Genomic DNA, 13,623 nt, shown 5'->3' on the forward strand with positions numbered 1-13,623 from the left:
TTACAGCTGCTGATTGGCTGCCCCAGATACCCTGGACTTCTCTATGCCCCAGGTAACTCTCTGAGTTTCACAGCAGGCCCCAGTTTGACTATATCTTTATAGGGACCAGATTTCATTAGTATAGGGAACTCCTGGATGAGGAAATTCCCTCTGCTAACACAGGTTGGCAACTTTTTCTCAAATTAGTCTTAAAAAGTTGCCCAGAGCACTCCAGGGTTTAGTGACTTGCCCAGGCTCATACATCCAGGATGTGTCAGAGGAAGGACTTGAACTCAAGACTTCTTGGCTCCAAGATCTCTCTACCCACCACCCTAAGATACCTCTCATCTGTTTATGTAAGGGAAGAAATGGAGTGAATAATAGAGCAGAGCTAGAGGCCGCAGGTCTCCCATCCCTGAGAGGTTTTACAGAGTAGTCTGGGAGAGCTAAGAGACATAGGCTTCCAACTCCTCCAGTGAATCATCATAGAACCTGAGAAGTCAAGCAATTTCCTTGTGCCTAGTTAGCTGCAAAGATTTTCCTGTAATGTCATAGAAATATATATATATATATGTATGTGTATATATATATATATACACATACACACATTATATATTCATGTTTCTATATATATGTGTATAAACTATGTATATATTGTATAAGTTAATTTCCAAAAGAAATATATGTGTATATATACATATACACATTTATATACATATTGCTTTTGGAAATTTGTTTTGCTTGATTATACTTGTTTGTATCAAGGGTTTTTTTTTTTGTTTAAGTGGGGAATGGGACTGGGCAGGAGAGAAAGAAGGTAGATTTTTGCTGATTGAAAAGAAAATTAACTTTTAAAAAAGATGTTCCCTTCAAGGCCTTATTATTTAGGAATTAAGAATTGACTAGGCCTCTATTGTCTCTTCTTTCCCATCCACCCAACATTCCCCAAGTGTTATTTTGGCATCTCTCTGACTATTGAAAGGAACTCTGGTATCCAGTGGCATTTCTGGAGATGGCAGCTTACTGATTATGGTACATACTATTTTGCAGAAGTTCATTGCCCTTAGATGCAACTGAAGCTATTCTGGAAAATCTTAAGCAACAGATATACTAGTTTCTAAATTATTGAGTACCCAGCCTCAGGTGGATTGAGTGCATGTCCCCAGAATAGGGAAAGTGTGGCCCCTTGGAAGGCAGGAGCAGACAAAGTCATGTCCTGTTCCTCCTCATAATTCCAAGCTACAGAAACACACAATCACTTTGGAGCAATTAAAGACCTATTGCTTATATTGGGTAAGATCTCATATCTGGCGACTGTAAACAGACAAACAATAACACTCCATTTCTTATTAGCAGTCCAAGATTAACAACCACATTATTATTATTGTAATAATAAATAATAATAAAATTAATAATAATTTTAAAGTGCTTTTCAGATCTTAAAGTACTATAAATGTCTGCTGTTTTTATCAACTCTACCTTTTATTAGTAGTCAAGGAAGAAGATCTAACCTGTTAGGAGAGGAACTTAGTATTTTTCTTCTTCTTTTTATAACTACTTTGTGTCTTTAAAATTAATGAATAACTCCTACCAGCATTTTAGCCACCATTGAAAAGAAATGTCAAAAGGAATAAAAATATTTGAAACCTTAAGTCTCTTCACCATTCTGGGCCTCAAGTCTCCTCATTTATGAAATGAGGTGGCTGGGCTAGATAGCCCTTTGGGTTCCTTTTAGCTCTAATCCTGCAATGCAATGATCCCATATGCTCCACAAACATTTCAGCCACAAGAATTTACTAATGACTGCTTTGAATATTTTAAGGACATTCTGTCTTAAATAGATTAAAATACAATCAATCTCAGACAGTTTCAAAGGCTCATAGACTTAGAATGGGAAGGGACCTTAGAGGACACCAGCCTCCTCTTTTGAAAGATGAGGAAACCAAGGCCCTGAGAAGTTAAGGGACTTGACCAAGGTTACACAGGCAGCAGCTGGCAGAGGTTAAGTGTGAACCTGTGTCTTTTGACTTCAAAGCTCATTCCCTTTCTATTGTACCACAATGAGTAGTTTTCAATAATTTTCTTTATGACTGATAGGAGGGATTCAGGCCTCCATTCTATAACTTTTTATTGAATCTAGAAAGAGGCTTCAGTTATGTGTTGTCCTCTCCTGATCGCCAAATAGAGTATTGAAAACTACTCTAACCTAAAATTCTTAGTGCAAAGGGCATGGGTTTTGGTATCAAAGGAAGTGATTTCGCATGCTAACTCTGCCAGCTGCTGCCTGTGTGTTCTTGGTCAAGTCCCTTAGCTTCTTGAAGCCTTGGTTTCCTCATCTTTAAAAGGAAGGGATTGGACTCAATGTTCTCTAAGATCTTTTCCTATTCTAAAATCTATAAGCCTGCCAAATGCTCTATTTTGTTAATGACTGTGTCAACGTCTTACTTTGTCAGCAGAGCCCAATGAGGAGGAACCCGTAGACTCCTGGGGACAGTAGAGATTATATGCATAATGTTATAAAAGTGATTGCATCCTTCCCAACACCATAATACTTGTGTATATAAGTAATCCTGCAAAATATTATGTTTCCTTTACATTTCACAATTAAAAAAAAAACCAGGGGTGGCTAGGTGGTACAGTGAATAGATTGATGGCCCTGGAGTCAGGAGGACCTGAGTTCAAATACGACCTCAGACACTTAACACTTACTACCTGTGTGACCTTGGGCAAGTTACTTAACCCCAATTGCCTTGCCTTTCCCCCTCCAAAAAAGCAACAAAACAAAACAAAACTGGAGACCAACATAGTTTAATGAGTTTTTATTGTCTGTTGTTGAAAAATCCATTAAGAACTTAATGTTTGATTCCAGAACTCAGCTCTTGAGTTCCAGTTAATTGGTCTCCTAAGAAAAGATCCATTCTCTGTGACAAGAGGCACATTTTGATTTAATCCATGGGTGAAACAATTGATTCCCAACAAGGTTCTCACATCACATGAGGCCTGCTTTACCCAGTTTTGCTGAGCTTTATGTAATGATATTACAACAGCTGGGGTGGTTTAAAAAAAGTTATGTAAAATCCCAGGAAAATCAGAATAAGCCTATATTCATTGTACTAACAGAATCACATGCCAATTTGTTTTTGTTTATACAAGTATGAAACAAGTCCACCCCAAAGTTCACAGGAGGGTACATGGGGCCTGAGGGCTAAAGCTTACCTCTGCTCTGATATTGTATGCTTTCACTGTGATTTTTCATATAGTAAAACTGATTCTCTGTCACTCTGTTTTGATACTAACCACATACAAACCACAAAAACTATCCTGGGTTTTCACAAGTATAGAAGCATTTGGCTCTGCCAAAGAGGAATATTGGATCCTCCAATCAAAAAGGCTCTAAAGTAGCTAAAGGGAAGTATATTGTTGTTGGAGAACTGGACTGACCATTTATTCAATCAATCAGTCAATTGAGGAGTATTTATTACTCTTATTTTATCAGAATTACAGCCTTGCAGGCTATTGAGGACAGTTGTGGAAACTGAGGCACACAGGAGTTATTTATATAACAGCACAAAGAATCAGAGCCCAGGTCTCCCTGACCTCAGTTCAGTGCTCTTTTCATTAGGGTCATATTTTTATATTGAAAATAACAAAGGTCACTTCACTCATTTTAGTCAAAGGTACGATACTGCCTCTTGTGCCTCAGTCAATAGAGTGCTTTCTGAAAGGCAGAAAACCCAAATTTAAGTCTAACATTTATAATCATACATCTATAACTGAAATGAAACTCAGGGGTCACTTAGTCCAACCCTCACATTTTACAGAGGAGGAAACTGAGGTCCAAAGGAAGTGATTTGATGATGACTGCAGGTAGAGCTAGGATTTGAACTCAGAGCCTGTTCTGAACTCCAAGTTCAGTACTCCTTCCATTTTTATTAGTTCACTGAGTGACTTTGGGTGTAACAATTAGTCTAGTACATAGCAATTGAGTCTGTTTCCTCATCTGTAAAATGGGAAAACAGTATTTGCATTGCCCATCCCTCAAGGCTGTGGTAACAAAAGTACTTTGTAAACTATAAAATTCTGCAGTCTAGCTCTGAAACGGATCTTAGAAGCCATCTAGATCTAGGCCACCCCCCTCATTTTATAGTGGAGGAAAATGGGGCCCAAGGGGTGTTGTTGACAACCACAGATGGGTTGTCAGTGAACCAGAGTGGAAAAAATGTCTGTCAAGGCAAAATTATACATGGCTGCAGATGGAAATCACCTCTCTCTTCATTAAGCAATATATTAAGTTGGGTACAAGGGGTTGGTTTCATAGGGTATCATGGTTTAATAGAAAGAGCACTGTCTGGCATTGGTGGTGCTCCAGGGGAAGCACTTGAGTTCAGGAGCTCTGAGCTAATCAGGTCAGGTGATTATTTGAACTAAGTCCAGCTCCAGTATGGTGGCCTATTGAAGGAGGGGAGAGGTTTCACCACCAGGCTGCCTTAGAAGGGGTGTACTGGAGCAGAAGAAAGCTGCCTTGGGAATCAGCTGTGGAACCAGGCCCACGAGTGGCTTCCAACCTGCGCAATAGAGGGTGGCCCAGGCTTAAAAAAGAGTGCTGGACTGAGCACCAGAGGTTCTGGGTTCAAGTCCTAGCTACACTAGAGACTAGTGTACACTACTACTACACTACACTAGAGACACTTGAACCAGTCGTAGGACTTGTCTTAGCCTTGTCTCCTCATCTATAGAATGGAGATAATAATACTGGCACCACCTATTCCACAGGATTGTTATAAAGAACAGAGAGGAGAATAGAAAGCTGGCCTGGGAACCAGTAGCACCTGGGTCCCTGTTCTGCCTCTGACACATCCTGACTCTATGACCCTGAGCAAGTCTAGCTTCTCAGTGCTCCAGGCACCTCTCTAACACTATACTATGCCCAGCAGAAAAGGTCACCAACATGCACTGACATAGGGAATTTCCTCACCAGGGAGTTCCATATAATCAGGGAAATCAGCCCATATCTCTGTGGTGAAGTACAAGCCAGACAATAGATACAAAAATGACTTGTACCAGAAATGCTTAATAAAACACTTTATTCTCACTTTACTGTGTTTATAATGCTCTGGGCCCAAGAACTGAATGGAGATGCCTTTTCATAATAACAGTCCCTGGTGTATCTCATCCATATCATCAGATAGAAATTACGAAGGCCCTGTATCTTTTAAAAAAAAAATCCCCTTTTGTAGCACTTCCCCAAAACCACCTATTTAATGCAGCCTTGCCAGTTTGCTCTTTAACAATTCAGCCTTTTATGTTATTAATGAAAACATCTTGGTAGAGGACTGAAAGTCTCCTTCCTGGTAAGTGTTCAGCTTATGTTTTTCAAGGTACAATACAACTTTAAATTTTCTCTACCAGCACAATAAATGTTAATCACTGAATGTAGCTTTAATTATGTAATACTATCCAATTATTAGTTCTGATTTCATCTATTTCCTCAGGTTTGTCAGCACTGTTAGCACAAGACCTTACACATAGTAGGCTTTTAATGAATGCTTGTTGTTTGATTAATACTCTAAGGAATCTCAGTTCTTTCATGAAAGAGATGTCTGGGGTCTCCTAGTCAAAGGATTCAACTTTGGTTTTAAGGCTGTAATTTAAACTGTAGCCCTGTGTTATTATCTGTACCCCCGTTTAAAGCTTCATAAAGCAAACCTACTTATTTCCATGTTCTTGAATTAAGGTATCAACTTTTAAAACATTTTAACAAAACAACATATTATGAAGGCTTTTTTTCTTTCACCCTATTTTGATTGTCTGGTATGATCTGATTACACATACACACACACAAGGAATTGTGACATTTGAAATTAATTGCTAAGGAACAGTACATTTTTTTAAAGAATTTGTATAAATAAAACTGCTTTATGTATAAATTAAAGGACAAGCAATTTTGAATCCACCATGAAATAATCCTTTTTTTTTTTAAATCAGCAACAGTATCTTAGTAGTCCTACTGAACAAAGGTTTAAGTGGCATTCCTGAAAACATACAGGATAGGGATATCTTCAAAATCTTTGTTGTCAGACAATCCAGTTGGCAGAAGCAGAGAGTTCATGGGAAGTTATATATATGTGGCTATGTGTTAAGATAAAGATGTCATTGGTGCCTTCTGAAAAGCTTAATGGTCTCTGACACTTGATATTAAATCACTTGTGTATTTATTCTCTTTCAAAAATTAAATAGTAGAGGTAATAAGATTAAGGGCAAATAACAATTTTTATTCTATGATCAGTTTTAAAAATATTTCTATAATGGAAAAGTTGGAGTTATTCTAAGTGTTTTTCATAAGACCATTTAAATGGAAATCATTTAAACATTTTTTAATCAGTTAGCCATAATTCTTATTTAATAAACTTTTGTCTTATTTTCGTCAACTTTTCCAAGGAAGTCTAACTTTTCAAATCTGAAATGATTCAAGATCTTTTCATTCAGAAACAATTATCTAAATGCTTGACTTAATTTTTTTGTTAAAATGGATGAATATTAAATTTTTTCAGGTATACCAGTTTGTTAATGAAGCCATGGTAAGTTTAGTACTTTTTCATTACTCCTTCCCTTTTTTGATCTTTCCTTCCTTTTCCACTTTAAAGATGAAATATTCATAGAAAATTCTGTAGTGGGATGTTCTTCCTAGTTGATTCATTAATAATGGAAAAATTGCTTCACAAATTGCTTCATAAAGCAGTGCAATTTTATTTCTCCATGATTATTCCCTTAAAAGTAAGGATATATAGTTTAAAAATAACAATTTGCAATTTCTGCTTTTAAAACTTTCTTTATTGTACTTTAAAAGTTATTAGTGACAAATCCCATTTGTGCAAATGAATTATAATCTCTCTCTCTCTCTTTTTTTTTTCAGGTAAGAGACATCCTAGGATAGTAAATAAAGAACCAGTTCTTGGAGTCAGAAAGACCTGGGTTCAAGTCCTGCCTCTGACACGTACTGACTGTGTGGCCCTGAGCACACTTCACTTTGCTCCAGGCAATTATACTCTGAACCAATAAGTTTCAGAACAATAGCAGATCTTCATTGATAGAGGGAGTTTCCTCACTGGGAGATCCCTGCATTCATGGAATTATAGGTCAGGAACAAAAAAAATCCCCCAAACTTCAAGGGACTTCTTGGTTTTGTTTTTTTTTTGTATGTGTGTGTTTGTTTTTTTTAAAGGTCTATTAATAGTTACTTCTACCTTTTGTTCACTATGATCTTACCTCTATTTTGTTAGACAAAATTACTGCTGGATTCTATGGTTCTTGAGTATGGCAAGAGTTTCTCTGTGAAACTAGATCCTGTGTTCATGTATCATTCAAAATTTTGTACTGCATTTTAAATTTGAAAAACAACAAGTGAGTATTGAACACCGGCTTAATAAACACAGGATTTCTCCTTGCTCTTACAGAGCTGGCTGGAACAAGACATGCTGGGTCAGGCATTCGAAGATGCTTTTGAGGTAATGCAGCAACATTCAGCTGGGGACCATCAGTACTCCCCAGGTAAAGATAAGCCATCCAGAAGAACTTCCAGTACTTTAGGGGTCAGATAGAGCTACCTGGGAGGGATAGAGAGAGAGGACAAGACCATGATGGCCATTCTTATTGAGGCAGAATGTGCCCCAGGAGAACCATGCTAAAGAAATTCGACCTTGGATCTCAAGTCTTATGACAGAAGGTACAGATTACAGCAATATGACTTTTTGCATAGAAAGGCCAGAAAACCCTGACCCGAAGGATGGGGTTATTTGCCATGAGAGTCGATGTTAATTTCTGTTTTTGAAATTATGAGTCACTCTTGCTGGTGATGTATTTGTTCAGTACCTCTATTAAAAATGGAAATTTAAGCCCTGGCTATTCAGAAAACACTTTTCAGAATTTTACTCAGCAGTCTTGCTCCTGCCCCCCAACCCCAGAAGTACACATGAACCCCACACTATTCTTGGAGGCTCTTGTGATCCCCATAAATACTTAAGTCTGCTAATATTGTGCCATACCATTGTGCCTACAGAGCTTATCTATTCACAAGTTTCTCACAAGCTTAATTTTTGGCCAAAGTCATTGTTTTTGTTTTTGTTTTTTCCTTTTTACTGTCTCTTGCTTATTTGCTAGGCCACAATTCACTTTTTGGTGCAGTGATTAGAGATATGGCTCAATACTAATATATACTCCACTAGGAGTGTATATTAGAAATAGTAGAAATAGTTTTAGATTTAGAATTCCTGGGCTTGCCACTCAGTAGTTGGTAGGGGTTTGGAAGAGATGATTTTTTACAGTCCCGTTGAGCTCTAATGCTAAGATCATATGATCTTGGACCCACCTAACTGTACTACAGTCAGTTTCCTCATCTATAAAAATGATACATGTACTCATACCTTCTAGGGTTATTGTAAAGATAAAAAAGAAAATACATGTAAGGTATCATGTAAATTGTAAAATGCTACATCATTGATTACTATTATTGTATCATTAATCATATTATGTTCATGGGGTTTACATATATGCTATATTATATAATGTTATAATACATATTATTTAATAATATAAAATAATTGTGTTGTACATATTACATATATAATAATAATACTGTATTGTTAATCACATTGTTTTGGAGGAGAGCGAATATATTTTATTTTAGTCATTTAAAGCCATTATTTTGAAAAAGTGTTAAACAAGGACCTGTGTGGATATGCCCAAGGAAGCCATGAAAGGAAAAAAAGTAAAGAACTCTTGGACTAGAGGGTTTTTAAAGCCCCCCAATCCTAAAATTCTGTGATTCTTTAATGGGAAAGCTAACAATCAGTGCGATGGTAGAGTTCCCCTGCCTTGGGGTTTAGGTTGCCTTCACTTCATAAATATTTTTATAGATGTTCCTTCTCCCAGTTTCCATTTAGAGCTCACTCTCCCACTGTTTGTAGACTTCCTCTTGATATTTTAACATGATAAAAAAATGTTCCCACACAGTTTGAGTAGTAGGAAAAGTATTTTCAGAAAGGTCCTCAAGGCATCGTGTGGTCTGTTATACACCTGCATATTTGGATAGACTTTGGGATATAATTTGGAAAACAGTTGCTGTTTCTCTGTGCTTCTGACAATATAGGTAAGACTTAGAATAACCAGCATTGATATAATACTTGAAGGTTTGCAAAGTACTTTGTGGATGTCCTCTCACTGGACACTTACAACAACCTCATTTACAGATGAGGAAACAGTCTTGGTGAGCGTAAGTGACTTGTCCAGGGCTCTCAGAGCGAGCAAGTGGCAGACCTTAGGACCTCTTAGGACCTCTTGGTTCTAAGACCAACATTCTCTCTTCCATGCCACCTAACTGCCTTATCTTAGAACAGTTTGGTATATCTGGAAGTCAAATCAAAGCCATTTTTTGTTAGATAACAATGCCTTCTTGGTTAGTAATCAGGCTTCTGTCTTTATAGGGTTTTTTTTTATCGTTTGTCTAAATCATACTTTGTAAACCTATTCAAGCTTAAGTATTAATATTTAGAATTGTAATTATTTACCTTTTCACCCTTCTATAGAGAACAACCTTTACTTCCTGACATCATACACAATTATTATTCTTGCTCTGGTTTGGGGCTTTTATTTTTGTCTCCTCATCAGTCTATTCAATGAACTCCAAGCTTATAAAAGGCAGTCCTGGAAGGGAATGGAATGGTTCTTTCTTGTTTTATGTAAAATTTTTGTAATTAGCTATGATTTTTAAAGTTTCTCCTCTTTTTTTCAATTAGATTACAAAAATTACTTGACTTTTCTCAATCATTATCCTCATCTCAGAGGAAATCCCAACTGTTATGGAGTACTCCCCACAGAAGAAACTGTCTATAATTGGAGAACTGTTATTGTAAGTAGAGTGTTAGCATGACTGCATTCCTTAGTCTCTAGAATGGGCCAATTTCCCTGTTGGTATTGAGACTAGTATGGGTGGTAAGAAAAGTTGTCATGGGTTGAAAGCTGACACGTTCTTTTCCATTTGGTAACAGCTAAATTTTCACTTGAAACCTATTGACTGCAACTATGCTTCCTTGGGGCTGTTGTTAATGAGACTATGAGAACAACTAATATGAATTAAGTGTAAGAAAATTATCAAAAATGTCATCAGTTGTAAACCCATTATTCAATAGATCAAATAGGATGATATATAAATTGCCTTGCAAACCATAAAGCATATTTAAATGTTAGCAGTTACTATAATAACAATAATAGTTGTTGTTATGTTCCATTCCCATATGCTAGGGCCAGGCTGGTTCCACAAAGTAGGCCCACAAACACTCATCCTGGTAGGCTACAAGTTAGAGTTTTCAGGGGCCATAGGTTATTGCTGCTCCTCTGAAATCTGCAAAGGATAGAAACTGAACAACATGCCAGTGGGGACTTGTCCAGTGACTCACCAGAGTACTCTGCCTTACCATCTGTTAATAATCAGCTCAGAGATCCTTCCTGTATTCAAAGGAAAGAATTAAGTTTTGATTAAACTGGGCCACTCCAACCACATTCTAGCAACCGCTGGAGAAGGAAAATGTCTCTAGGGTCTCTTAATAGATCCATTCATCTCTCAGGGGAGTTCCCTGCTGATTAAATTTTTATCTTACTTTATCATTAGAATAGTACTACTGACTTCTATTTTGAAGGAAGCTTCCATCATGCTCTGCAGAATATGACTGAAAACCAGGGGGTGCAGACTGCTCCTGCCCAACAAAGAGGAGGAAAAGGTGTGTTAATCAATTTTTGATTCTATGTACTAGTACATTTGTTCAAAATGGTTTCAAGGGGGTTTCATATCATAGTTTCTCTAAGTGTATTTTTAAATATTCCTTTCATCACTGCTAGTGAACAAATCAACTCTGTCCAGCAGATGTACCACGCCAAAATCAGTTGTAGTCAGATCCATATGGTCCCAGTCTCTATACCCTGTACAATGCTTCAAAATACCAATTCTGTCGTTACTCCTGGAAAGGCTGTGTCAATTCACTCCATGGTCCCACTCACCATTTCTGTAACTTTCAGGACCAAAGTTCACCTCCCTGGCCCCTACTCCTCTCTGTATATTGTCTCCCCATATTAAAACCGAGATCCTTAAGGGCAAAGATTGTCTCTCATTCCTATCTAGATCCCCATCACTTAGTATAGTGCTTGGCACATAGGAAACCCTTGAAAATTTTTAAATTTATTCATCTTCCATAGTTCATGCACAGATATACAGGCATTTTGCAAAATGCATTTTAGGTCCTCTATCAGTGATTTTTGTATTTCTATTTAAAGCCTAAAGAGGGAGAATTGACCACCTTCTGCTCAGGATTTCTATTCACGATATCTTCCAATGTGAACTCTTGAAACTCAGTGACCATTTTTAGTATGTTCCCTTAGTATTTTGCCTAGTGAGGGGCCATGTGAAATTAGGTACTTAATAAATGGCTCTGGTTGGAAATGATTTGAAAATGTAAAAAGTACCATGTAATGGCCAAGAGGTCAGAAGAATTATGCTCTCTTTGTGTCTAACTTGAATTCATCCTGTGTCTTTTGGTAAGTCCCTTATGTTTTCCAATTCATAAACTGTAGATTATAGCATTCAAAAGATAATGTTAGTTATAAAACCTTTGAAGTTCTTGAATGAATGATGAATGATGCAAGAGTACTATCCCCCATGGAGTTTTTCTGCACAGATAAATAAAGCAATTTCCTGGGAATCCATGATTCCATTTTGTTATAAAAAGTGGAAACTGATGCTAAGGAGCTTGTGTCACTGTTGTGTAGTCACTCACTCTCCTACTCAGCGGGAAGGTTTGCATCCTTTTCTATCCCACTGGGCATAAAAATCCATCCAGATTTCTTGGTCAGAATTTTAATTTATCCTGTATTGTAAAGGGGTTATTGGGGAAAAGTACCATATATTTTGTGGCAATGAAAAATGTCATTATGCCTAAAATGACCTTTCATGTACCTCATCAAAATGGCCCCAAATTGTGTGCGGCAAATGTTCCCAAGAAAGTTCAGGTTCATAAGTAAATGGTGAGGTTAGGTTTGGTGATATATCCTGTGACTTGTCTCTTATTATGTTACATTATACATTATTACATTATAGCTTCTTCAAGACATATGACAAACCCAGAATTGTTTTTTTTCAACTCCCTAACTAAGCCTTTTTTTTTTTTTTAAAACATAAGTCCTCATCCTAAAAACAGTTTTATCATAACCTTTTTAGAACATCATCTGCTTTGTCCACTTTGCTATAGAGGCTCAACAGAACTTTGATGTCTAATTGTGAACCCTAAACCCATTGGAGAAGGCTTACTTTAAAAAAGAGTGATGACCCCATAGAACAATAAGGGGTCCCTAGGCTTCTTTACAAATGAAGGGTATGTAGACCTTTGCTAGCAAGGAATCCAACTGAAATTTGATAAGCTAGATTGTGGTGTAGTCAGTTAACATCAGATAATTCTCTTGAGGGTGGACCTCTTGGATTCCTTATTGGCCTTAGAAGCCTAATATGATGACCTTCAAGTGCTAGGTCACTCTCATAAAATCAATTTCTGGAAGGTGACATGGATAGGGAATTGTTCCCAACACTGTGTATGCACTCAGAATCAGGGAAGAAGCATTTATAGAGATGCTGCTGTACAGCCGATATATCTGAGAGATGTTCCAATTCATAACATGTTTTATTCTACATTTAGGGAGAAAGAAACTCCGACTGTTTGAATACCTTCATGAGTCTTTGTGTGATCCTGACATGGCATCCTGTATCCAGTGGGTAGATAAATCAAAGGGGGTCTTTCAGTTTGTTTCTAAAAACAAAGAGAAACTTGCAGAACTTTGGGGAAGAAGGAAAGGCAACCGTAAGACCATGACTTACCAGAAAATGGCCAGAGCCTTGAGGAACTATGGAAGAACTGGGGAAATCATAAAAATCCGCAGGAAGCTAACGTATCAATTCAGTGAGGTCATCCTTCAGAGACTCTCCCCACCTTTGTTCTTGGGAAAAGAAGTAATCTATTCACAATATCTTCAGTCTGACCAAGAACAACTCAGTTTAAATAATTGGAATCCCAATTATAATTACATGTATAGCAATGACCATGATCATGGTTACTCTGACTGCTAGGATACATGCCAGCCTGCCTTCTATTCCCATTACAGGGTTTTGTAGGCATCAGAAATTCCTATAAAATAAGGGCTTTCCTCTCAAATCAAGGCAATATTCATTTAGTTTTACTGTCATTATATGTTTTAATTAAATGATGTATACAACTCATGAAGTTGAATGGAATTCTGTAAATGAACACATTTTCTATGATAAACTGAACTAAATATAAAAATTAAATTTCTTTGAGATTACCGCCTTAAAATGCCATGTTCTCTTCAAGATATACATTGAAAAGTTTAAAAGTTTATTTTGTTGTTGACATAAACATCATCTTCCTACCTTAGTAATTATAACTATAATTTATGTGGAGTTTTAGGGTTTACTAAATATCTTATTATATTATCTCAGTTGATTCTCACAAAAACCTTATGAGAGAGGCATTATTTTACACATTTTCTAGATGAGAAGACTAAGGCTCAGAGCAATAAAGTCACTTGCCT

General features: G+C 37.0%; 2 protein-coding genes across 9 annotated transcripts in view; both read left to right on the forward strand.

Moving 5' to 3' along the window:
* Nucleotides 1-3,166: 3,166 nt before the first annotated feature.
* MYBPC1 (myosin binding protein C1) overlaps nucleotides 3,167-13,623 on the forward strand; it is a 179,129-nt gene continuing 168,672 nt past the window's right edge. For all 8 annotated transcript variants that reach the window (XM_069095234.1, XM_069095233.1, XM_069095240.1 and 5 more), the window contains exon 1: nucleotides 3,167-3,176. The gene's annotated coding sequence lies outside the window, so the exon portion shown is untranslated. The remainder of the gene's footprint in view (nucleotides 3,177-13,623) is intronic.
* Nucleotides 6,525-13,385, forward strand: SPIC (Spi-C transcription factor). The gene is made up of 6 exons (XM_069095091.1): nucleotides 6,525-6,557; nucleotides 6,893-7,115; nucleotides 7,434-7,527; nucleotides 9,771-9,883; nucleotides 10,643-10,751; nucleotides 12,714-13,385. The coding sequence occupies exons 3-6, from the start codon at nucleotides 7,452-7,454 to the stop codon at nucleotides 13,139-13,141; spliced, it is 726 nt and encodes a 241-aa protein (XP_068951192.1). The 5' UTR covers nucleotides 6,525-6,557; nucleotides 6,893-7,115; nucleotides 7,434-7,451; the 3' UTR covers nucleotides 13,142-13,385.

Source organism: Petaurus breviceps, unplaced genomic scaffold (genome assembly GCF_028583685.1).
Source record: "Petaurus breviceps papuanus isolate PSGF00001 unplaced genomic scaffold, PetGlider_PUasm1.0 225, whole genome shotgun sequence".
In the NCBI taxonomy this organism is placed as follows: Eukaryota; Metazoa; Chordata; class Mammalia; order Diprotodontia; family Petauridae; genus Petaurus; species Petaurus breviceps.

Bases quoted from the DNA above. Each gene is read 5' to 3' on its own strand.
- SPIC (XM_069095091.1), top strand. From the start codon at position 7,452: ATGCTGGGTCAGGCATTCGAAGATGCTTTTGAGGTAATGCAGCAACAT. The intron at 9,884-10,642 runs GTAAGTAGAGTG...CTTTATCATTAG, and splicing joins ATAATTGGAGAACTGTTATT to AATAGTACTACTGACTTCTA. The intron at 10,752-12,713 runs GTGTGTTAATCA...TTCTACATTTAG, and splicing joins CCAACAAAGAGGAGGAAAAG to GGAGAAAGAAACTCCGACTG.